The sequence below is a fragment of the Haliotis rubra genome, unplaced genomic scaffold, assembly GCF_003918875.1.
Source record: "Haliotis rubra isolate DU_JTF1 unplaced genomic scaffold, ASM391887v1 Scf604, whole genome shotgun sequence".
Lineage (NCBI taxonomy): Eukaryota > Metazoa > Mollusca > Gastropoda > Lepetellida > Haliotidae > Haliotis > Haliotis rubra.
Window position 1 is genome coordinate 334,208 of NW_025767307.1, and position 26,843 is coordinate 361,050.

Below are 26,843 nucleotides of genomic sequence, written 5' to 3' on the forward strand. Positions count from 1 at the left end.
TGGGTCAACCAAGTCAGCGAGCCTGACAACCCGATCCCGTTAATCGCCTCTTACGACAAGCATAGTCGCCTTTTGTGGCAAGCATGGGTTGCTGAAGAAATATTCTACCCCGGCTCGTCACGGGCCCGATGGGCATATGTAAATTATATACCTAACAACAGACTGACATTAAGATTCTTACCCGGATCTTCACGGGGAGGATTGTCTGGTCCAGACTGGATTATTTGCAGACTGACGTCATACATGAGTGCAGAGTTGAGTTAAACAAGGAACAGATAAAACAAGTTCTGAAACAGGATCTTTACTCATGCTTTCGATTACTTGGTCTACTTTAGACTCGGGTATTTGCACGGTGCCGTCATGAAATTTGCTTGTTGTCAATTGTCAAGGTTTGAAACAACATTCACATAACTGCTTCTTTGTATGTATAACAAATATTGATTTCATTTGTTTACGTGGTGGTGGAATTGGGTTTAACGTCGTGCTTGAGAATACATGTATTTCGCTCATATGACGACGTGCATGCGTGTGTATGTGTATGTGCGGCTGCTTGTACTAGCCCAGACTTAAGCTGGTTTTATAGTGCTAGCCCACTGTGATACCATGCCGCAGTGAAGCATGAATACCCCACTCAGACACATTATACTGACTCCGAGCCGACCAGTCCTTGTTGTACCCATTAATGCCGAGCGCCAGGCAGGGACCAACAAGTACCATATTAACGTCTTTTGGTATGACGCAGTCGGGGATCGAACCCGCGACCTACCGCACTCCGGGCGGACGCTCTAACCACTACACCACGGAGGCGGTCCATTTGTTTAGGGGCCGGTGGGGTAGCCTAGTGGTTAAACCGTTCGCTCGTCACGCCGAGGACCCGGGTTCGATTCTCCACATGGGTACAATGCGTGAAGCCCATTTCTGGTGTCCTCCGCCGTGTTGTTGCTAAAACTAAACTCACTCACTCATTTGTTTAGCAGTGTTTGAAATACCCGGTGAACCCAGCAATCAGGCTTTGTGCATACACCAGAATTTTATCTGTTACTGAGGATTTGCAAATATTCTTTTCTAGTTTGTAGACGGTTGGGTAGTTTTGTGGTTAGAGCGATCACTCGTGATACCGAGTACTCAAGTTCGAGTCCGTACTGGTGCAATGAATGACGCCAGTTCTCTTCGCCCCAAAGTGATATGGCTGGATTGTTGGCAAATGCGGCATAAATAAAACTTTCATTCACTGTGTTCCTACAGTTAGACAAGGAAGTGAGTGTTGATGGCGGAAGTGAATGAGTGAGTTTAGTTTTACGCCGCTTTTAGCAATATTCAAGCAGTATCACGGCGTGCGACACCAGAAATGGGCTTCACTCATTGTACCCATGTGGGGAATCGAACCTGGCTCTTCGGCGTGACGAGCGAACGCTTTAACCACTAGGCTACCCCACCGCCCCAAAACTAAATGAAATCAATATTTGTTATACATACAGCGAAGCAGTTATGTGAATGTTGTTTCAAATCTTGACAATTGACAACATGCAAGTTTCATGACGGCACATTGCAAATACTCGAGCCTTGAGTAGACCTAGTGATCGAAAGCATGGGTAAAGATCCTGCTACCCGTCGCCCATGATGACGGAAGGGCGAGTCAAATGAGTGCAGATTCACGTCGCTATCTCTCGGTCTGGAATATTGGTAAAGGTGAAATAAAACAACATTCATTCACAATGTATCTACAGTAAGTCCTCAAAGTACTGACTGAATTTTTGGTTTTACGCCGCTTTAAGCAATATTCCAGCAACATCACGTCGGGGGACACCAGAAATGGGCTTCACAAATTGTACCCATGTGGGGATTCGAACCCGGGTCTTCGGCCTGACGAGCCAACGCTTTAACCACTAGGCTACCCCACCGCCCCAGTCCTCAAAGTAGGTGTTGATGACGGAAGGGCGGATCTGTTTAGGATTCACGTCACTACCTCTCTGTGTGAACAATTCCAAATGGCGGCATAAAACAACATCCAGCCACTGTGTGCCTACTCTTAGACCCGGAAGTGGGTGTTGGTGTCGGGGAGGGCGGCGCGAGTTAACAGTCACGTCGCCGCCTCACGGATTAACACTAAGTCATCAAGCCGAGCGCCTGGTGTCGACCGAGGTCGCCCCAAATATCGAAAACGCCGTTGTCTGCGTCATTCGCAGCTTCTACGTCCACGTAAGCATGCAACAACGCCAACGTGTATGACGTTAATCAAACCATCAAACAATGGCAATTAGTAAATCAGCGCTTAAATCAAACTGTACACACAGACAAATACCCCTTTCAAACACCGAAAAACTCGTCGCACCAGTTCTTCTATACGGAAGCCTATTCCTGCCACTTTTGTAGCTTTAAATATTTGTAGGCGAAATTTCTCGTTGCTTCCGTTATTTTGTCAGCGCTTGGGAGTATTTACTCGTTCTTTCAATTATTTACTCGTTATTTCAATTAATTTCTCGTTGCTTTTAGTATTTTCTCGTTGTTTCAAGGTTCTTTCCAAACTTGAAATTTCGAGTGTTTGAAAGAAATTTTTTGAAGCAACGAGAAAATATTTGAAGTAAGGAGAAATTTATCGAAATTTCAAGTTTTTGAAAGAACCTTGAAGTAAAGAGGAAACACAGAGAAATTAATTGAAGCAACGAGAACACAACCGAAGTAACGAGGAAAGTAATAAAACAATCGGAGTAACCGAAAATAATCGAATTAAGAAGAAATAATCGAAGTAACCAGAAAATAATCAAAGCAAGGAGAAAATAATCGAAGCAACAAAACAATCGAAGTAACGAGAAAACAATCGAAGTAACGAGAAAATAAACGAAGTAACCAGAAAAAATTGAAGCGACGAGAAAATACTCAAAGCAACGAGGAACAGTAAAAACAATCGTAATGAAAAAATAATCGAAACGAGAAAATAATCGAAGCAACGAGATAATCTAAGTAACGAGAAAATAATCGAAGTGACAAGAAAATAATTGAAATAACGAGAAAATACTCCCAAGCATGGACAAAATAATAAAAGCAACGAGAAATGTCGCTGAAAATGTTTTATGTTAGCGACGTGGCAGGATCAGGCTTCCGTAGTTCTCACGGGAGATGTTCAGTTACTTATTTACTTAGGTGCTTCCACGGCTTGTTGCTATAGGCGGTTTATCGCCGTGAGTGTTGACTTTATCGCCCTTTTACAAATCCAGATGAACTCACGTATACGTTTTAAACAACTGTACAACATTTGGGGTAGCAAGTTTTAGCGCGACGTTTCCACGGACGGTCTTGTCTCTGGTTTTCCATGCATCGATTTGTGATAATTTCCGCAGGTAACTTTACCATTGTACATTACAATATTGTTTTAAGAATTAAGCAAAATGTATTAAGCTGTGATGATTTCTTACAGGAGTTTTTATCATTTTTGTTGTCGTCATTCGTAATAATCTTCACCATTAAAACTGTTGCAAGATTTGAATTGGCAACTCTACAGGTGAACCTGTTTTTGTATTCCACCATGACATTTTATTTTTTTATTTTTGTGAATTATTACTTATGTATTAATGTAATTTATGTATATATTTATTTTTTGTATTTGTATTCCACCATTTCATTTAATTTTATTATGTTTAATTTTATTTCATTTTATTTTATCTCATTTCATTTTTGTTAATTATTATTTATTTATTTATTTTTTGGTGGTGGGGTCATTATGACTGGTTTTACTACTCAGATGTATTAACAAAGGACATTGGTGCCCACATGTGTCTTTGGTCAATAGATGAATATATAGATGAAAGCATATAATATTATACAGTCGAATCCCGTTGACTGGAACCCATCGAGACGGTGTTGTTACTTCGAGATACTCGAACACTCGTGATATATTAATGAACATCTCCTAACCATGGTTTAGTTCACCGCATACAGCGGAACCCCGCTTATCCGAACACCATTTAGTTCGTTGTTTATAGTGTAAATTCGGGCGCCAAAAAACGAGGCAAAAATAGCTAGAAAAATAAACGAGAATGGTATAATTGTAAAGAGATTTAAATCAACTTGTAGACCGTATTTTGGTCTGTAGTTATATCAGTGTCAGTAGGCAAATAACCACTAGGTGATTTGGACATCTTCTAATACAGTTTAGTCGCATATATATATATATATATATATATATATATATATATATATATGCGACTAAACTGTATTAGAAGATGTCCAAATCACCTAGTGGTTATTTGTCTACTGACCCGGGAGTCTACCCCACCGTCCCTTTCATATAACGAATTCATACGTAGATTTGACTCTGACAGACAACGATACCAGAATGGGGTAGACTCCCGGGTCACGCCCAACTCCCGGGTTCGATTCCCCACATGGGCACAATGTGTGAAGCCCATTTCTAGTGTCCCCCCGCCGTGATGTTGCTGGAATATTGCTAAAAGCGGCGTAAAACCATACTCAGTCAGGTATATGATAGGAGTAGTCTGGTGGGCAAAGCGTTCGTTAGTCACTCCGAAAGCGCGGGTTCGATTCTCCAAATGGTTACAATGCACCGAGTCCACCTCTGGAGTCCCAGAGGCGGTGAGGTGAAAGGTGAGGTGAAATTGGGTTTAACGTCGTGCTTGAGAATATTTCGCTCATATGACGACGTGCATCCGTATGTATGTGTATGTGTGGCTGCTTGTACTAGCCCAGACTTAAGCTGGTTTTATAGTGCTAGCCCACTGAGATACCATGCCGCAGTGAAGCATGAATACCCCACTCAGACACATTATACTGACTCCGAGCCGACCAGTCCTTGTTGTACCCATTAATGCCGAGCGCCAGGCAGGGACCAACAAGTACCATATTTTAACGTCTTTTGGTATGAAGCGGTCGGGGATCGAACCCGCGACCTTCCACTCTCCGGCGTCCCAGAGGCGATAGTTCTGGAATAAGTTCAAAGAAGTTTTAGGCTATGGTTTTACTAAATACCTAAAAGGGTGATGGTACCCATATTTTGAGTTGGTGTTAAAAATAAACATAAACCCGGACCTTTTTTCATTGTTTTAAATTAGAATTTTATTTCAGTCAGCATTGTTTTCCACTCTTTTGTGGTTTCTGGATTTCTTACCCAATTGATGAAAATTAAAACACCATGTACGTATGCTGAACCGCAAAAGAAACGCCACACCGATAGAGGTTTCTTAAACCGCACACTTTGATTCGCTCTAATTAACAATCAAAACGGATGATTGCGTTCAAACTTGACAATTACGGTTAACACATTTTCGGGAATCACATTTAGTTTCCACACAAACAAATTCACCAGAAATGGTACCATTAGGATATCCCAAAGTCAGTATTGTGTGTGGCCTCCATGGGCATCGATGACGGCATTGCGTCGCCTGTACATGGAATGAATCAGACGGTTGATGAAGGCCATAGGCACTTGGGTCCGTACTCTGCGAAATGCCTGATCGAGTCCAGTCGCAGTTGTCGGACTTGGTTGGAGGTCATTCAGTCTTCCTTGAATCTCGTCCCAAAGGTGTTCTGTTGGACTTAAATCCGGACTGAGTGCAGGCTATTGTAGGGTTTGGATGCCATGTTGTCTTTGGAAGTCCAGTGTTGCTCTGGCAGTGTGGGCACGATTGTTTTCTTGCTGGAAGGTGTGATTTCTGTAAAGTCCAAAATGTGGTATAAAGTTGGGTCTTATGACTTGGTCAGTATAGCGAGCAGTAGTCTGTCGTACAGACCCTGAAGCAAATATATCCAAGAAAGGCCACGCAAGTCTAGAAAATGTGGCAAGTCTAGATTTACTCTGAAAATGAAGAAAGTCTCAGTGCTCTTTTTCAATATATATATATTTTTTTTGCTATGAACTTTTTTCAGTAAAATATGTTCATTTCAGATACTAGTTGTTAGTCTAAACGAGCAGCTGTCACGCCATTTCCTCGTCCTGGAATGAGATTCTGGAACACCACAGGGCCAGCTCTCTGGTTCAGACCGATTGCACCCCACACCATGATGCTTGGACCACAAGAATCTCTTTCAACAACGCACGCATTGGAAAACCGTTCCCCACGCCTTCGCCATACTCTCACTCTGGCATCGGCTGTCGAAACACAATTTCGGCTTTCATCTGTAAAAAGCACAGTTCTCCATTGTCGATAACGTCGGTTTTGGCGATGATGAGCTGTGGCGACAGGACTACGATATGGTCTATGACAGCAGAGGTTTCTTCTGCGCAAACGTCGACGCACTGTATCGGCACTAATGGGTCTCTTGTGAGTCCTAGTGGTCTGGCGTGCTGGTTCCGTGGCTCATGTAATGCGATCCTGCAGACGGTTGCGCACAATCTGCCGACGTTGTGATGTTATTCAGGTCGCCCACTGCGTGGACGGTCGTGGATGCTGTTAGTGACCTGATACCATTCCTGCAGTCGGTAAATTGTCCTAACATGAACATTTAAATGTTTGGCTACCCACCGTGCAGTCTGGCCAGCTTGCAAGCGTCCCAAGGCTTGGTTCCTCTGGTCTCTGGAATGGCGATTGTGTCAACACAAGAATAATTTCAGGCGAGTTTGGGACTCGCTTTCATTGGAAGGGTTGTCACGTATTTTCACGAATGTCATACGGAACCTTTTACCATGTCTGTCTTTTTAGGTACTTTTGGTCGATATGCTTTTTCATCAGAAAACACACTGATATAGGTTATAACTGTCAATTTGGATTGAAAAACATGTAAACAAAACGGTATAATCATAATATAAACACCACCTTGTAAGAAGACAATTTTATTTTTTTTAAGTGAGGTGAAATGGGGTTTAAAGTCTCACTTAAGAATATTTCGCTCATATGACGACGTGCATGCGTGTGTATGTGCGGCTGCTTGTACTAGCCCAGACTTAGCTGGTTTTATAGTGCTAGCCCACTGGGATACCATGCAACAGTTAAGCATGAATACCCCACTCAGACAGATACTGACTCCGAGACGACCAGTCCTTGTTGTACCCATTAATGCCGAGCGCCAGGCATGAACCAACAAGTACCACATTTTAACGTCTTTTGGTATGACGCGATTAACGGGATCGGGTGGTCAGGCTCCCTGATTTGGTTGACACATGTCACATGTCGGTTCCCAATTGCGCAGATCGATGATGATGCTGTTGATCACTGGATTGTCTGGTCCCGACTCGATTATTTACACACCGCCACCATATAGCTGGAATAATGCTGAGTGCGGCGTAAAACTAAACTCACTCACTCACAAAAACACCAGAAGTATACTTTCTGTTGCATGTCAGTTTATATCATCCAAACTTGTATATGCAATTCACGCAATGTAATTGTTAATGTCAAACGTATTAATATGGTGTTTGAAAAGTTAAGAGTTTCCCACGTTTGTACCAATACTATATAAAATAAACATCAGAGTTAGTGTTTGACTAGATCAGGCGGTAACGTTTGCTCGTTTGTTCGTGGGGCGGTGGGGTAGCCTAGTGGTTAAAGCGTTGGCTCGTCACGCCGAAGACCCGAGTTCGAATCCCCACATGGGTACAATGTGTGCAGCCCATTTCTGGTGTTCCCCGCCGTGATGTTGCTGGAATATTGCTAAAAGCGGCGTAAAACCAAACTCAGTCAGTCAGTCAGTCGTTTGTTCGTCGCAAGAGTGAGTGAGTGAGTTAGGTTTTACGAGGTTTTTATCAATATTCCAGCAATATCACGGCGGGGGACACCAGAAATGAGCTTCACACATTGTACCCGTGTGGGGAATCGAAACCGGATCTTCGGTGTGACGAGCGAACGTTTTAACCACAAGGGCTAACCAACCGCCCCTCGTCGCAAGAATACCCGACAAAATGTGTAAACCCGATTCGCGGTGCCAAACTGTCAAACGCTATATTTGACGAATCAAATGTTTGACGGCCGCTTTTCAAGTAAAACTGTATAAAACACCCAAATTGTTCACGGATAACTTTTTCCTCGGGAAGTTTTTTTCAAAAGTGGGGATGATCGTACAACGCATTCAGGTATTTTTCATTCAAAACAAAATCCACTCACTATAACCTGAATGAAGACGCCTATCCTCGAGGAGCACGTGCTGTGTCAATATCGTGATGTTGACGTCTGGGCAGGGGTGTCCATTTCAGTTGAAATATACACACCAATCTCGGATAATGATGCCGGCAGTGCAAATAGACAATTTGTCAACACGTGCTTTGTCAACGAGTGCTTTGTCAACCTTTGGAGTGCACGTAGAGTTAAAGCCTGCGTTCTCAGAATTACAAATAGTATATTTCTAAAACGAACTTAAATAATGTTATTAAGCGTGAAGATGATGAAAAATACTTGGATCTCTGAGAAGAAAACGTGACAAAAACTGGCCTCTTTAAATCTCAATCCACGTTCGTTTTAAGCATTCCTGATTTGTTCTTTTTGCAATTACCTTCGCTGGAAATATTGACACCGACTTCAGCCTTTTCGAGAAAATTTACATTTGGGTAAAATTTCACCGAATAATATTTGCATAAAAATTACGGAGTGAACTCGAATTGCTCAATTGCTCACTCTTAAAACGGGAACGGATTGTGTAAATACAGAAAAATACATTCTAGTGTCAATTTCAGGGCGTATCTGTCTTTTAACGTATATTCTTTTTTAAATTCAGGTGATCTTTGTCCTTGAAGGACACGTGTTTTGCAATGTCATTCCTTTTGGGGACAAAACAAAAACGAATTCCTGAAGATTTACAACACATATTTACAATTTCTAATAGCATTTCTGAAGAAGTAACATGTATTGAGGGTGTGTTAAAAGCAGGATAATGATAACTGTACTAGGTTTTTATAATACGTACAAGGCATTGTCATTTTAACGGAATATATTTCTTTCAATTTTTCAATTTATTATAAATTTGATCATATTTATGTCCGCCTCCGTGGTGTAGTGGTTAGAGCGTCCGCCCGGAGATCGGAAGGTCGCAGGTTCGATCCCCGACCGCGTCATACCAAAAGACGTTAAGATATGGTACTTGTTGGTCCCTGCCTGGCGCTCGGCATTAATGGGTACAATCAGGACTGGTCGGCTCGGAGTCAGTATAATGTGTCTGAGTGGGGTATTCATGCTTCACTGCGGCGTGGTATCTCAGTCGGATAGCACTATAAACCAGCTTAAGTCTTGGCTAGTACAAGCAGCCGCACATACACATAAATATACACACGCATGCACGTCGTGATATGAGCGAAATATTCTCAAGCACGACGTTAAACCCCATATCACCTCACCTCATGTTATTTTCACATTTGAGAATACAAAGACCAGGTTACACTAGGAGAAGCAATACGTTGGAGCGGACATGTTTCCTGCCTACCCCAACCACATTCTAGTTGAATTATTATTCTATTGTTTGTCGCTAAAAGGCAGACAGGGCAATATTCAAGATAAATAACAGCAATCTGTAACTAGACGAGACCACCCAGTGATTGACATCATGATCACCAATCTGGGACACGATGAAAACACACACACACACACACACACACACGATCTCATCCCCTCATCCAACGACAAGCAAAGTTAGATGAAAAACAATTAAACCAGGATCTGCACGGGTATCACAGTGCTGAGTTTAGTTTTACGCCACTTTTTTGGCAATATTCCAGCAATATCACGGCAGGGGAGACCAGAAATGGGCTTCACACATTGTACCCATGTGGGGAATCAAACCCGGGGGTCTTCGGCATGACGAGCGAACGCTTTAACCACTAGGCTACCCCACGGCCCCTAGATATTATGGCAAGCCATTAGTTTATATCGAATGTATTGCGTAATTCATAAATACACGAATCTATTTGATATATACTTATGTCATTGAGACATCAGGCAGAATTTTGTCCGCTTACACTTTCGGTAAAGATGCCGAATGTATAAGACGACACACAGTGCTTTTATCGGTGTACCATGAAAACGGAGAATTTAGAACAGTGTCCATTTTTCCAATCGACCAAGTATTTCCACCTGAATTTACACCAAGGGAAGGCAAATTTAATGTTCTGCATATAAATGTAATTCCATAGCGGTAGGTAGATTCAGGTACGTTTTACCCACGAGATTCACTTTTCAGACCTTATAAAAATTGTGCTCCAGAAAATAACTCGGCATCCAGATAATTTATCGTTCATTTATCATTATAGTTCAAAGAGGACATTTTTGTGGGACCATTTTTGCTTGTGCAATAACATATACACTTATCATTACAACGTTCGAAATTAACGTCAGGCCTTATGCCCGAAGTCGACTGAAAACCACTCGGACCCAAAGCTTTTGTTTTCTGCGGTCCTTATGGCCGACAGCTTTTTCATCCCCAATAACTAAGAGTATTATTTCCATATTAAAATATAGGGCCTACACATTCTGATCAGGACCCACAGCTTGTTATGGTGCTGGGTCCTCAGAGCCTGCAGCTTTTCAGGGTAAGGGCAAACACTGACCCTAAAAGGTTGGGTAGGACAGAAACATGTTATTTGACCTAAAGCGTCGATGCATTGTGCAAACTGGGTGGTTCTACTGCTGTGGTTGCCTGTGGCGGCAGATCCAGTTTGCTTGATGACGTCACTAAATTCGATAATGACGTCACGTAGAGAGGTTTAAGTGGATTATGTGAATCTCAATTTCCGTAAACCATAGGGCAAAAGAAAGTTCACACTCGTGTTCTTGGCTAATAATATATTCGTTAGTGATGTATACTCATGCCAATAAAAAAAATATTGTGAGGGATGGTGTGTTGTGGGATGGGGAGGGGACAACCATTATTGGCATGAATATAATTTGTTGCGAATACCATGGATGTGTGTCGGACTTTAACCATGTAATGCGTCGACGACTTTACTCAACCTAGTAGAATGTTTATCATTTTTGTAAGGTTTTTGTCAAATTCAAGTTTCAAAATGTTTTAATTCTTTGTCCCTCAGTATATTGGTTTTACGTCCTTGTTACCAAAACAAATCAAGCCTATTTGAATATTCGTACTTGCAATAAATGCACAATGATAACAGAATTTTTTGTTAGAATTTTGGCTCGAATTTATCCACCGTCTTGTGGGGCTGCACTGACAGTCGATCAAAGTAATTCCCCATAGCATGTAGGTTGTTCTAAGAACACCAGTACCCCAAATGAAATCACAAAAATGACATCGGTCATATCGACCCATTTGAATCTCTTACAGAACAGAACATCCACGAAAACGTGTTTTTTTTCTGTATGTTTGGTGTGTTTGTTTGTTTGTTTGTTTATTGGGGTATTTTTGGGGGTGGGGGGTGCTTTTTGTTTGTTGGATTTTTTAACTATTTTATTTATTTATTTTTCGTTTATTAATTTTTAAAAAAATTTGGGAGGGGAAGGGGGGTAAGGGTTGTTGGGTCTGGGAGGTTTGTGTATTTATTTTGTTGTGATATTTTGGTCTTTTTTGTTTTTGATTTCTTTTGTTTGCTTTGTAGATTTTGTGTGTTTGATTTGTTTGGGTTTTTATGGAGAGGAGTGTTAAAAGGAGACATATTTGAATAATGACAGTGTGGTATTATCTGATAATATTTGTCCTAGCTATTGTGATAATTGTGGCTCCATGTAAGTGTCTTTGTGTGGGCATCTCATGAGGTGATCTGTGATTAATGGGAAGTGTTGAATTACGTAACACTTATATTTATGTCACTATTATGCATGAAATATGAGCAAAATAGATAGCAGGGGGGCCGACTACCTCCCCTGAAATGAAACCTGTAATCTTAGATAGTTTAGTTAACAACAGAATAGATAATCGGCAAATTAACATACTCGTATGCATTGTTTAAATGTTGTGAATTACACTCTTTTGCATTGTGTCGTGGAATTGTCATATGTGTAACAATTATCAGTTATATATCTTTTTAGTTTGGTTAAGCAGTATTTTGGGGGTAATTTAAGGGAAAGCCCATTGCACCATGTGTTTTTACTCAAACATATATTTCCATTGGAACACACGCTCATATGACCCGTCCGCCGTGATATTGCTGGAATATTGCTAAAAGCGGCGTAAAACTAAACTCAGTCAGTCAGTCAGTCATATGACCCGTGAAGATCCGAGTTAGAATTGATCTTCAGCAACCCATGCTTGTCGTAAGAGGCGATTAACGGGATCGGGTGGTCAGGTTTGCTGACTTGATTGACACATGTCATCGGTTCCCAATTGCGCAGATCGATGTTTCATGCTGTTGATCACTGGATTGTCTGGTCCAGACCCGATTATTTACAGACCGCCGCCAGATAACTGGAATATTGTTGAGTGCAGTTTTCAAGGTTTTCAAGAAGGTCGATAAGTCACTGTAGACCATTTATTTTGACAATCATCTTGCATCGCACAGTTGTTAGTATTTGATTCTACCGGGGTTTTTTTTGAAAATGAAAATCGTACACATATAAAGTTCACGTCAAACACCAATCATCTCTCAAGAGCGATTACTGTACAAACAACTATGGTCATAAGGAAGTGCAAGTGGTGATGCACTCTCAAAACATTCATTATTATCATATCAACATTGGTTGACGTCGATATATCTCCCACTTTTTTAAATCGTAAGTCGTAAGATGCTTCAAGAAATTTCTCTAACTCTCTGGTTCTCTGGAATATTTCTGAAATGGTCAAGAAATGTACAGAATTTTATCAGCTACAAATACAACACTGTTCTACAATGTCTACAAATACTGTAACAGAACGCATATAAACTGACGTTCAAAAGAAAGTATACATCTTGTGTTTGGGCAACATGTACACAATGCTTGTGATTTTCCCTCACAGCCGAAACACTTTCTAAAATATCTATTTTAAAATTTATTTATTTTAAAATAAATCCCCCACCCTAGATATGTAACTTTCTTTTGAACGTCAATATATCGGTTTCTGGTTACAATTGCAAGAGATGACCTCGGACCAGTGATTATATATGTACTGATGGGCAAATGAAAGTACACCTTTAGGTTAATTTTACCGTTTGTTTAATTCTCAGATGAAAACATCTAAACTTAGCGATCCTATTTATGTATATTTTATAAATGCACGGTATTAGCGCTTAATTATGTGTTATTTTAACACATTATTTGATCTAAAACTATCAATATTTTAAAACATTCGCATAATATAAAATTGTGATGGATACCTTAAACATCTTATTTTTTTTAAATGCTTTTCTCTCAAATTTACAGCATGTAAAACAAGACAATTGCATACCCAGCCTTAATTGAGCCTATCTATTTTCAAACAAAACGCCCAATCCCCTAGCTACAGTCTGGGCTAGTACAAGCAGCCGCACATACACACGCATGCACGTCGTCATATGAGCGAAATATTCTCCAGCGCGACGTTAAACCCAATTTCACCTCACCTCACCCAATCCCCTCGGTTTAACTTTCATTACGAAAGAGCGTCCAGGTGTCACGAAGAAACCTCACCCACATCAGTGGACAGAGATTGGGGATATCAGCGGGGCCTCCGTTATGAACCATGTCGTGTCAGTCCCTAGCTGAGGTCGTCTAAAATTGCTTTATCATTTCTAGACTTCAGTCGGACTCTTTCCGTAATATATTCTCTTTGGGTTTGGGCACATGCTTGTCCTTTCTGGCAAAGGTCAATGTCATGGCCATGTTATCACAATGTCAAATTCTCAAAGGTCAAGCAGTCTGCAGTCGAAGTTAATCGCCTTGTTTTACTGTCGCATTAATCATACTTATGTTTAGTCAGTGTTACCTGCGTGGTGACTACATCACCAGCTTTAGAATTAAATCCCGTGTTTTAAATTTCATTTTTCACATTTCGTTACCCGGTCGTACTCTTGTATGGAGTTTCCAGAGGTCAGGGTCTTCGTACTATTCCTTCATAATTATTCATGGTTATATATGTAAACAAGTCAAAACATTGATTACACAACAGTCTCGTTTCCTGTTGACTGGGTCCCGTCCTATTGCGCAACTTAATACAATAACCAGTCCAGAATTTTAGAACCAATTCTTTCAACTGGATACATAATTATTAATCAGTATTATTTGATACATCTAAGCACTTGTATATTGCAACACTACACTCCTTTTAATCCTTGCAAACACGTCGTGCAGCGTGCTCTGTCGTACAGCGAGCTCTGACAAACGGAAACCTGGAAATAGTGGAAATCTCAAAACGAGGCTCTCCCCGCTAGAAAAGTTTGGCGGTCTGGTACGGACTTGATATTATATTAATCACATTGTACATTACAGAACTACACTGAATAAGCGCAAAAAAACACATAACAGATGTAACCAATGTGCACGATGCATTGTGAATCATTTTACGAGCTCATCAAACAGGGGCAGTCTGTGACGTCTTAGTTAAGGTCATGCTGCCTACACCTCGCCAAAAATATAGAAATGCGATGTTATTAAAGTTTAAAATTCAAATTTCTTTGTAAATGCCATTTTCTTATGAGACACGAAATTAAAATTCAGTGTCACCATAGTTGTTTGTAGTATCTCTATTCACTTTCACACGAGAAAATTCGGATTGGCTGAAAAGTAGGTCATTGTCTGAATAGGTTAATGAGACTCATGTTTCGGTTTGTAGATTGTACAACATTAGTAAATTGTGATCTTTTTATTACATCTTGTGTGTTGGAATAACCTTGTGGTCAAAGCGTGCGCTCGTCACGGATCCAGGGTTCGATCCCCGACATGGGTACAATTTGTGAAACTCAGTCTACCGTTCCCCGGACGTGATATTGTAATTTTTGGGCATATACTCAAAACTTATGGGTTTTTTGACGCTGGTCTCTATGCTTGTCGTGTCAGGTGTTTCACTGTACAGAGGGTTTAAGCTCATGATTTCTTTTGTTTTGCCGTTTTTAGCTAATTATGTTGTTTTGTTATTGCTATTTTGTTTGTCTGGGTGTTTTTTGTTTTATTTGGGGGAGGAGGGAGGGAGGGGTGTTTTTTTATTGTGTTGCTTGTTCTTTATTTTTTTGGTGTGTGTGTGTGTGTGTTGTTCAATAGGGTAGGGGTGTCATTGGGGCGTTAAAAAAATTTCTTTATTGTTTAGTTTTTTTTTATTTACTTATTTATTTATGTAATTGTTTTGTATCTATATCTTTCTTTTTTCGGGGTGGGTGGGGGAATTTAGTCACTTCTTTATGATAGCTAAACATAGATTTGATACATTTTTGTTCAAACCAACATAGTGATCGTAATTCTCATATTGAAGTAACCTGCATTTGGGAATAACTCCTGGGGCCATGTCGAAACATAGTGCATGTGGTGTAGCGGGGGCCACAGAACTTAGCAATCATAAGCTGTGAAACTCCCAAAGGTTGGCCATTTTGTATTTGCACACAACAAAAGTGTTGATTGTTACAGCTTGTTCAGCTTGACCTGAGCTACTCTACATATGCATGACCTGGGAGGTCAAATGGCACAAACGGCTGGTCGAGTTAACTTCATTAAATAGGGGAGCAGAGAATGTTATTAATGTTGCGTTCGTGCGAAACATGCATGCATGGATTCGTTATAGCGCGAATCGGAAACATTAAACCATCTGTAGCTCCTTTTTAAAAGAAAGTTAGGACATAGCTGACGATTTTTCGACACAGAGATGTCAAACGGCGACCTTGTCTCGGCTGTTCGACCATGTTGACAGTCAACTGACAAAGGTGCACCCCTTCACAATAATAGACCCAACCAGTTGTGACACGGTCACGCATTGCATTAGTATTCACTTGATCAGGTCAAGGTGAACAAGCTGTAGTTCCTCTTTACATCTCTCAAATATCTCCCAGTGTCTGGTTGGTTGTGGCCGACGCATGTTTAACAACTAAAAAAACAAGGTTCACACGCAAAAATCGACTTTGAGAAACAAAACTGCTCCCCAAATATGATAGACAATAAAGACCGACTATATTTCTCTCCAAAAATTGGTGAAACTTCAGCCCGTGAAGATCCGGGATAAAACTGATCTTCAGTAACCCATGCTTGTCGTAAGAAGCGACTAACGGGATCGGGTGGTCAGGCACATGTCATCGGTTCCCAATTGTGTAGATCGATGCTCATGTTGTTGATCACTGGATCGTCTGGTCCAGATTCGATTATTTACAGACCGCCACCAAACACATGTAGCTGGATTGTTGCTGAGTGCGGCGTAAAACAACAAATAACAATGTGAAACTTCACATTAAAAGTTTCAAACTATTTTCTCAATTTCCACACACAAACATGTTTGTAAACATAGATCGACAAACGTTTGTCATGTTATAATTAGATGTGTCTGGATGTTTCAGTTGAGGCCGACACTCATGACATTTTAGGTAACTTGATAACCAGCTGTTGACATGTACGTGGTAGTAAATATTGACAGACGAGGGCGGTCACAGCGGATCATTACATACAAATACTTGGACATTGACGTATGTAAATATGTGTTAGATAATTGAATTGTCTGGAAACGTGTTAAAGGATGTCACATGATTTTACTACTTTCGTTATTTCTCGAGTGAGTGAGTTGGGTTTTACGCCGCTTTTAGCAATATTCCAGCATTATCACGGCGGGGCACGCAAGAAAACGGGCTTCACACATTGTACCCGTGTGGGAAATCGAATCTGGGCCTTCAGATTTAGAGTTATCTCGCTTCCATCGATTTGCATTCGCAAAACAGCGGTAATGTCCGTACATCATACGTGATTCAATGTTATTCGAGATAAAGAATTACTACCACGAAGTACCAAATGGGTTGCCATTGACAGCGGGGTACATTGAAATGTTACTCGCTTGTAAGCGGGGTACATTGAAAATAATAGAAGAGCGCTCAACCAATCAGAAAGCGACATTTATGTGTGAGGTAAGATAAAGTGTTGAGTCGTCACGGCGAAGACCGTGTTCGATTTTCAAAAATACGCTAAACAAAATGGGCCTGCAGGCGTGCGCACCACACCCTAAAAAACCAGTTTTGAATCATCAAGCAAGTTAACGTTAAATATATATCAATATGGTATCTTGTTTAATAACACACTTATAATTTAGCTACATTCGTCCAGCATTTCTGTATTTCAAGTCCACACTCACATACAGGGAAGAAATACTCAATTACTTTCGATCTCTCAATAGTGAGTGAGTGAGTGAGTTTAGTTTTACGCCGCTTTTGGCAATATATTTCTCTCAATAGCATCTGTTACCACGTACTGTTATATGGAAATTAAATCTACCTTCGTTAGTGTCGCGAATATTGCAAGTGTAAACATGTGACATATGCCACTAAAATTACAAATTGGTCATTGAAATAAAATACATTATTTGTTATACGATAAATTCTGCGATTTATCTAAAACCCAGATAGCATTGGTATGTTGGCCCATAGTTGGCCCATAATCACCAGTTTGGTTGGCCCATTGTTGGCAAACTGACGATGGGCCCACTTGGATATGCTCATCGGGTCCACGTTGGCCCATCTTGTTGGCTGATTGTTGGGCCAACGAATGAAAATTCACACAAAACCATGGCCCATAGTTGGCCCAACGTAGTGATTTTGTTGGCCTTATGTTGGCACCACCGTGTTTCAACATTTAGCTCTTTCTTGACCTTTGTACTAAACCATGGCCCATACTTGGCCCAACGATGTGATTTAGTTGGCTTTATGTTGGCACAACTGTATTTCAACATTTAGCTCTTTCCTGACCTCTGCAATCAGAAACATATATAAACAACACAACAAGTTAATCAAGTGAACTATTTAATTCTTTTTTTTTCATTGTTATTTGAACATTATTGTATTTCTTGAAAATATTCTTGTCTTAGGTCTTTTTGCTGTCGCCGCTGACAGGTTTTTCGAACTGCTCCTGAAAAAACAACCCAAAACTTTCATGAAAATGTCAGATATCATAATTTTAAACATGAGAACTATCGTAAAAGGACATAGTATTTGACCTTATGTTTTATTTGAAACATACAACTTAATGATTGAAAACTTCTTGTTTATTGCACAGAGTGACGTTCGGATGTAGATTCTTACACTGTTATCAAGCTAAAACCAAATGATGAGAAGTATATATGAGTAGTATGTTTTGACAATCAGCAGTTTGACATTAACAACATGTAATTGAATAACAACTGGTACATTATTGGGAGAGGCCAGATGGGGACTAAGAACAACAAATGGAATGGTGATGAAGCCAATAAACAAGGGGGGATTCAGTTGTAACAACAAGCTGATAGGGTGCTTTGATAGAGTCTATAGTTTGATTAGTTCTTCATTGGTCTGTCGTTTTCATGTGACTGCAAAATTTGGTTTTCTTGCAATTACTAGTATTAGATTTTGTGTTAGTGAGCAATTCATTGGTCTCAAATGAAATCAAACAGACTATGAGTTGGTGGGTTACTGGTTGAGGCTCGTGAAGACATGTTGTAGGTGGTTCTGCTCATGTTCTAGGTCATGGCTGCTGGAGGAATGTTCTTAGCGTGCTTGATCAGGGTTGAGATGACGCCAAACTTAGTTTTAGGGGGTTGGTTTGACAAATTTGAAATCTTATCCACCAAGAATCAGGACTTCACAAAAAGAAAACTTTTGGAAGCCATCGAAATCAGCCGCCACAAACCTTTGATCAATAGAGACCAAGGATACTACATACCATCGGCCTATGAAGAACTAATCAAACTATAGACTCTATCAAATCACCCTATCAGGTTGTTACAACCTAACACCCCACCCCCTCCCTTCCTTGTTAATTGGTTTCATCACTAGATCCATTTGTTGTTCTTAGTCCCCAACTGGCCGCTCCCAATTATGTTTATTTGACAAAACATACTCTGTACATGTATATATACTTCTCATCATTTGGTTGTAGTCACTTTTAGCTTGATAACGGTGTAAGAATTTACATCGAAACGTCGCTCTATACAATAAAGAAGAAGTTGTCATCCATAGAGTTGTATGTTTCATTTTGGACTCACCAACTTCTAGAATGCTGTTCAAATAATGTGTTATTTGGATATGACATGTAACTACTATAACTGTGACACATATATCTGATATGATGATGTTTAGCAATTATTGGTTGTAAAGATGAATAATAGAGAGAGTTGTATATGGAAACAGGAGTGTAACTGACAAACACATTATGTTAATAAAGTAAACACAATAAATTTAAATAATTTAAAATGAAATGAGATTTATCAAAGTGGTTAAAACAGGCTACCTAAAGAAAAGAGTCAATTAAATCTTTTATCTACTTAAGCAATTGCCTTTCAATACAGTATGTGTCAGTTTCTTTAGCCTAAATGATGATTTAAACCAATTATTTCACAATATATTCGCAATTCAGTATCACAGAAATAACAATGCATATTTACCAGTTGAAGGCCTCCAGAAATGTAGTGTCGTCTGCTCTTTGAATATCAGGTAAAGCTATCAATGATGACAAGTTTGGTATTCAGTTTGGAGAAAACAATGCTGTAAACTTCACTGCATCATAGTTGAAAGACAGGGAAATGGATTCATTCTTTTTGTCTGTGTAATTATTTCAACTGTCATCAAAATCTTTATAAGAAAACATGGCTATAAATGGCCGTGTGCTCACTCTTTTTATTCACAATGTTGGGCCAACGGTGGCCCAACTTTGTGAAATAGATGTAAGATCAGGGCAAATAGGCAGAGTTTTTCAAATGTTGGCCCACCGTTGGACCAACGTGTCAAAAGCCACCGTTACTTTTAAGTCATTAAGATAACGTTGGGCCAATGTTGTCAAACTGTTGGCCAACCAACCAACCATATACCAACATTGGCCCAACACACCTTTGCTATCTGGGAAGTGATTAAATATCAGAACACAACAAATAATCTTATCAATCAGTCTTTCAACAACATATGTCGTATTTTACTTCGTGAAAAACAGTATACGTCTGACTGTTCAGGGGAATTCCCCTCAAACGAAGTTTCAAGGACTTTCAAGCGGAGAAAAGTACCCCCGTGACTAGAAACAATAACAGTTTGACTTGTATTCGTACTGCCACCGTGAAACATGGCCATATCGTATTACAATCTCGTGCAAGTCGTGCCGGAAATGTCTTTCTTGTTACCCGTGGCGGAGTAGCGTGACACGCACGATTTGCACGTGTGCACAAGAAGTGTCACTCTTTGATTTGATATGTGTCGTGGCATCAATTTCAAGTCTGTAAAGAAAAACGATAGCATGTTGATTTGATGAGATGATGTGATGTCGTGAGTTGGTGGGTTTCATAACTGTTGCACTTATATCGACACGTGTATGCACAGGTGTGCGTGCGTGCGTGCGTGCGTGCATGCGTGCGTGCGTGCGTGCGTACATGCTTGCTTGCTTATGTGCCTGTCTGCTCTACATGTATAACCTTCTATTCAGATATGATACGAACTGTCGAGCAGAAACACACGCACACGCGAAGTGAGGTCCCATCTGATTTAACCTCACCAAAAAACGAAGCTAAAATTAATGTCCCGTTATAAGCCTCATGGTTTTATTCTACATTCCGGGACGGCGAGGTAGCCTAGTGGTTAAAGCGTTCGCTCGTCACGCCGAAGACCCGGGTTCGGTTCCCCACGTGGGTACAATGTGTGAAGCCCATTTCTGGTTTCCCCTGCCGTGATGTTGCTGGAATATTGCTAAAAACGGCGTAAAACCAAACTCACTCACTATTCTACATTCCAGTTTCAACACTATAGTCACTCTAAAGTCACTTGCTACTTCAGATCTTCCAGTCTTTGGATAACGATCGATGACTTCCTTAAAGTCACACGTGGCCCACAGAGCATACGTGACGCGACATGACAGGGTGATTGACGATTGTTTTAATTACATCTGATATCGCCATGCTGACTAACGCCCCTTCTCTGTTTACAAATACACAGAAACTATTGTCAATTGCCCTGACATTCGCATGTATTTCCGCCTGCCCTTTGATGTGGCTTGAGTTGTGTGGTGTTAATTGCAGTAGTCGCTGTGCGCCGTCAATCAGATAGCGTCGCTTAGCAACGCAAGGCAATACGTTTCCATTAGCTGCTGTTACAGTGTCCTCGTATCCGTTCCACAGTTGATGTCATTTTTCTAAATTGTACTGTCAAAGATGTGACGTTAAATATTAACTCACTCACTCACTATAGCTACTGTCAAGACGGTTGTGTCGAAGTTGAAGGGATCTTCGAAATACATCGAGTTATCCGCGGTTCGAAACAACAGCAAAGTGATAAAATATGTAAGGACATAGCTTTGACTTCGTAATAACCGTAGGTTCGACACATCGAAGTTCGACACAACGATGTTTGACAGGTTGTGGAACTACGGATCGTCCCGTTAGAAAATCCAGTAGAATCTAACAAACTAAAGGCTATAACGAATTCTCTTTGGCTTTTTTGTGTGTGTGTTATTTGTTTGTTTTTGATTTTGTGTTTAATTTGTTTGGGTTTTTTTGGTTTTTTTAATAGTTTTTTGGTTTGGTTTTGTGTATGTGTGAGCTTAGTGGGTTTTGGGGTTGGGTTTTTGTTGTTTTGTTGTTGTTGTTTTTAGGGGGTTCTAATGTGTGTTTTTGGGTTTTTGGTTTTTGGTTTTTCTTTTGAGTAGGGGAGGCTGTTAATTCGAAATGCGGATAGCGAAGTACGTCTATAAGAAACTAAATTTAGTGGTTTCCTTGACTACAATCTATCCGTAGTTTCCTAAACTTCTCACTTCCTACATCACTAACCTAATACACATACTACGTTTAAAACGAACTCAAGGATATAACGAAATATGTGTGTGTGTTTTGTGTTGTTGTTTGTTTTGTTGTTGTTGTGTGTTGTTGTTGTGTGTGTGTGTGTGTGTGTGTGTGTGTGTGTGTGTGTGTGTGTGTGTGTGTGTGTGTGTGTGTGTGTGTGTGTGTGTGTGTGTGTGTGTGTGTGTGTGTGTGTGTGTGTGTGTGTTGTGTGATCCCAGTCACTTGGTGCTTAGTTCAGTTTGAATTTAGTTTGATTGCGTCAAACGAAGTACGGTTAATGCCAACAAAAATTAGTGGTCCCTTGAGTTCGTTAGTTTACTGCACCTTCCGTCGCTGGGAAATAGCTTTGTCATTTTGGAAAATACGAAGCTCGCACTAACAAATCATTTTGATCTGGTTAAAAGTCACAATGATATTCAAGCTTAGACATAATCGAAGCTCAGAACAACAGATAGCTGTCGCTGACTGATGACATCCAATGCAAGTGTCACGTGTGCATATTTGGCGAGTGGATGGACCAGTTAGCGAATGGATCACACTCTCCTACCCAGAGTTCCATGCGGCAAGCCAACATATATTAGTACCTCTGCCACAGGCCAGAAAAATGAGACGATTCGTCACATCTTGCAATGTCCATTCAACATAATGTACAGATTTCTTTTACTCTTTTATTTTTGACGAGTCTACACATCTAACTAAACATCTTTAATAGAATGGTTTAGTTTCACTGAGAAAATATCCAACAAGTTGTAACACTATTTCGATTTGCGTAGCGATCCTTTGTTTACATAGGTTGTACGGCTCCACGTGCTGTCATCGAAGCCGACGGAGAGCAAACGATGCAGCCAGTTTGATATCTAAATATGTACTGTCATAGACCTAACTGTCGCAGTTGTGGAAGAATATATATGTAACAATGTAAAACATTATGAAGGGCGCCGAAAAGCTTTCGTGAGTCCAGTCTCTTCTTATTATGAATATGCACGTTTGATTACAAACAAGAGAAATAGTCCGGTCACGTGATATGCAAATTAGCCTGTGGCAGTGATGTTATGTTAAGTCATCGCTGTGCCGGGGTGTGAATGGATCAGTGAATGTATGAACCATGGGGGCGTGGTGGGCGAGCTGGCTAAGGTGTCGGGATCGAGCCCACCTGTGACCAGGTGTAAAAAACCTTGGAGTCAACGGGCCTCTGTGTGCAGACTCTTTCAGTGTTGTCACAACCTCTAGTGTACAGTACACAACCCTGTGCACTTAAAAGAACCCACGAATCCGTTGGTAAATGACCTGATGGTGGCCACATGAATACGTGCAAACACCTAGTTGCGGGTACAGCAACGTGCAGTAAACTTGGACAAAGTTGTGTCTATGTGTCCCAGTCCACCCAGCTGTGAATTGGTACCTCGTAAGGATGGGAGAGCCACAATAATTCGGTGCGCCTTTTGGCTGCAAGAGTTGCATACTCCCCAGGGAGTTGAGATTGATAATACGATATGCCGTTGACATTGACGCCCAAAGAAAAAATACCAGCGCCTTGAGCATGTACTAGTTGCGTGGATATGTGCGCTATATAAATATCCTATAGTAAAAACCAGTGAATGGACAAGTGAATAGACAAGTGAATGGATGGAGCAGTGAATGAATGTACCAACGACTTCAGCTAATAAACGGTATTCATCTTTCACAATGAAACATTTGATAATAGTGAAAAAAGACTACAGCTCGATCCCTCAGCAATGACACCTTAATTAAAGGACATTCCATATTTCAGTGTCCGCTGCTCTTTTGGGAGTAGTGACGTCAGCAGTGACGTAATGTGAACGTTTTTCCTTTCAGCGTTCGCAGCTCTGCTGGTAGTAGTGACGTCACCAGTGACGTAATGTGAACAGTTTCCTTTCAGCGTTCGCAGCTCTGCTGGGAGTAGTGACGTCATAAGTGACGTAATGTGAACATTTTCCTTTCAGCGTTCGCTGCTCTGCTGGGAGAAGTGACGTCACCAGTGACGTAATGTGAACATTTTCCTTTCAGCGTTCGCTGCTCTGCTGGGAGTAGTGACGTCAAGCGACAAGGACGGATGTGACGTCGACATTAAATATGACCCCTACCACCCGTGCCCCCGGAGCTACTTCCCCGTATGTGGGTCAGACTCACGGACCTACTCGAATGACTGTGTGTTCTGTCAGGCCAAACGAACCCAGATGAACAGAGGTTTACCGGGTATGACGCTCTTCCATACAGGTACGTATTGCCGGGGAAGCTTGCTGGAGTGTACTCGCCCTTACGTTTCCATAAACAAGACCAAGATCGGGTGGGGTGGGGTGGGGAGGGATTGGGGTGGGGTGGGGTGGGGTGGGGTGAGGTGAGGTGAGGTGAGGTGAGGTGAGGTGAGGTGAGGTGAGGTGAGGTTTAACGTCGTACTTGAGAATATTTCGCTCATATGACGACGTGCATGCGTGTTAATGTGTATGTGCGGCTGCTTGTACTAGCCCAGACTTAAGCTGGTTTTATAGTGCTAGCGCACTGAGATACCATGCCGCAGTGAAGCATGAATACCCGACATTATACTGACTCCGAGCCAACCAGTCCTTGTTGTACCCATTCATGCCGAGCGCCAGGCAGGGACCAACAAGTACCATATTTTAACGTCTTTTGGTCTGACGTGGTCGGGGATCGAACCCGCGACCTCCCGCTCTCCGGGCGGACGCTCTAACCACTACACCACGGAGGCGGTTAGATCAAGATCGGGGTTAGAACTGGTTTTCAGTAACCCATGTTTGTCGTAACAGGCGACTAACGGGATCGGATGGTCAAGCTCGCTGACTTGGTTGACACATGTCATCGCATCCCAATTGCGTAGGTCGATGTTAATGCTGTTGATCACTGGATTGTCTGACCCTGACTTATTTATTTACAAATCGCCACCATATCGCTGGAATATTGCTGAGTGCGGCGTAAAACTAAACTCACTCACTCACTCACTCATTCAACATCTAACATCACCCTCTGTACATCAACAGTAATTCGCGTATCTCTTCAGGCGACGTATTTTCACTATTCTACTTTTTGAAAGGTAACTGTGACAGCACGGATCGGCCAACAACACGACGCCCAACGACAACACGACGCCCTACGACAACACGACTCCCCACCCCGTCCGCATCCTCTAGAGACTACCTCTCTAGGTTCCAGGCCCTGCTGCGCTACTTCGAGTCCATGAGGAACCCCTGGCTGAAGCGGAAAGGGCGCTCGGTCGACAGATCGGCGGGGGATCGGCAGCGACCGGCACTGTATCACTAGCGACACCCACAGGAGGAGAACAAGGTAACACGTGAAGGTGCTGATGTCATGAGTCTGTCTCACAGTCCCTGAACCCCATTTTACCATTCTGTCCATCCATTTCTGCAATGCTTAAGCCCTAAATGAAGCAAGTCCAGATTTCCTCAGAATCCCCCTCCTCACTAGGGCTCCTTTTCAATTTAAAAAGAATTCTTTGCCTCTGTCAATATAGGGGCGGTGGGGTAGCCTAGTGGTTAACGCGTCCGCTCATCACGCCGAAGGCCCAGGTTCGATTCCCCACATGGGTGTGAAGCCCATGTGTGAAGCTCATTTCTGGTGTTCCCCCGCCGTGATGTTGCTGGAATATTGCTAAACCCAACTCTCTCTCTCTCTCTCTCTCTCTCTCTCTCTCTCTATATATATATATATATATATATATATATATATATATATATATAAGAAGAAGTTTCTGAAATAATCACACGACACGGATCTTCTCCAACATGTTTCACTTTTATCTTCAGGGAGAAGTGTCCAGGTATCTTCTCCCTGAAGATAAAAGTGAAACATGTTGGAGAAGATCCGTGTCGTGTGATTATTTCAGAAACTTCTTCTTATATATGTACTTATGTACTACTGTACGCTCGGTATTCTCATCACTTTCTTTATATATATATTTAGAGACTACCTACTGCCATGGCGGGGCGGTGGGGTAGCCTAATGCTTAAAGCATACGTTGAAGTCCCGGATTCGATTCCCTATATGGTACAATGTGTGAAGCCCATTTCTAGTGTCCCCCACCGTGATATTGCTGCAACATTGCTGGAATATTGCTGAAAGTAAAAACTATACAGACCCACTCAGTACCATTGCAATGTAGTAGAAGGGTACCCCCTGGCAGAACAGGGTCGTCTCGGTTACCCTTGTGCTCATAATCTGAATCATTGGATGGTCTGATCCAGATTTGACATTATCAGGCAGCCGCCATAAAGCTGAAATATTGTTTAAACAACAAACACACGAGCGCACAAACAAACATTAGCAGTTCCGTTATAGATTTGTATTGCCTCGTTTTCTTCCTTAATTAAGGATAATATTATGTAACCCGTGAAGATCCGGGTAGGAATTGCTGTTCAGTAACTCATGCTTGTAAGAGGCGACTAACGGGATCGGGTAGTCAGGCTCGCTGACTTGGTTAACGCATGTTATCGTATCACAGTTGCGTAGATCGATGCACATGTCGTTGATCACTGGATTGTCAGGTCCAGACTCGATTATTTACAGACCGCCGACATATTCCTGGGATATTGCTGGGTGCGGCGTAAAACTAAACTCACTCACTCATCCTACTTCTTGTTCTTTTCAGATTTTGGAGCCAAATCAGAGCACAAGTACAGGAAGTCTCACCGCGAGTTGTTTGAAAACAGCCATTGTACCTTGCCATAATTCATTTCAATCTAAAAGTACAATATTTCTGGAATACCCAGCTTGATCGACAAGCACATTCAACGGCGCTGAAATATATGCGTTTGCAAAGTAACTTTCAGCCCTTTCAATAAAGTTTTGGATTACATTTTCGTTCCTTTTTCAATGATGATTAGGACCCAACAAGTTCCAATATTAGTGTCAGTAAAAGCCGTCACATTAAATTGACTTGTGGAAAATGATGTCTGTGAAGACTGCATCTTTGAGCGGTGGGTTAGGCCATAGGCGCCCGATTCTGATATATTTATAACTATGACCTATATATATAAGATATAAGAAAGGTGTGTCAGTAAATCGAAACAAAAAGGCGGCCCGGCTCGGCTCGGTTCGGTTTC

At 41.4% G+C, this 26,843-nt stretch overlaps 1 protein-coding gene across 1 annotated transcript; it reads left to right on the forward strand.

Annotated features, from left to right (window-relative positions):
- The first annotated feature begins 3,191 nt into the window (after positions 1-3,191).
- LOC124255647 lies at positions 3,192-26,596 on the forward strand. The gene is made up of 4 exons (XM_046689542.1): positions 3,192-3,338; positions 23,776-23,985; positions 24,818-25,068; positions 26,390-26,596. The coding sequence occupies exons 1-3, from the start codon at positions 3,311-3,313 to the stop codon at positions 25,042-25,044; spliced, it is 465 nt and encodes a 154-aa protein (XP_046545498.1). The 5' UTR covers positions 3,192-3,310; the 3' UTR covers positions 25,045-25,068; positions 26,390-26,596.
- The last annotated feature ends 247 nt before the right edge of the window (positions 26,597-26,843 follow it).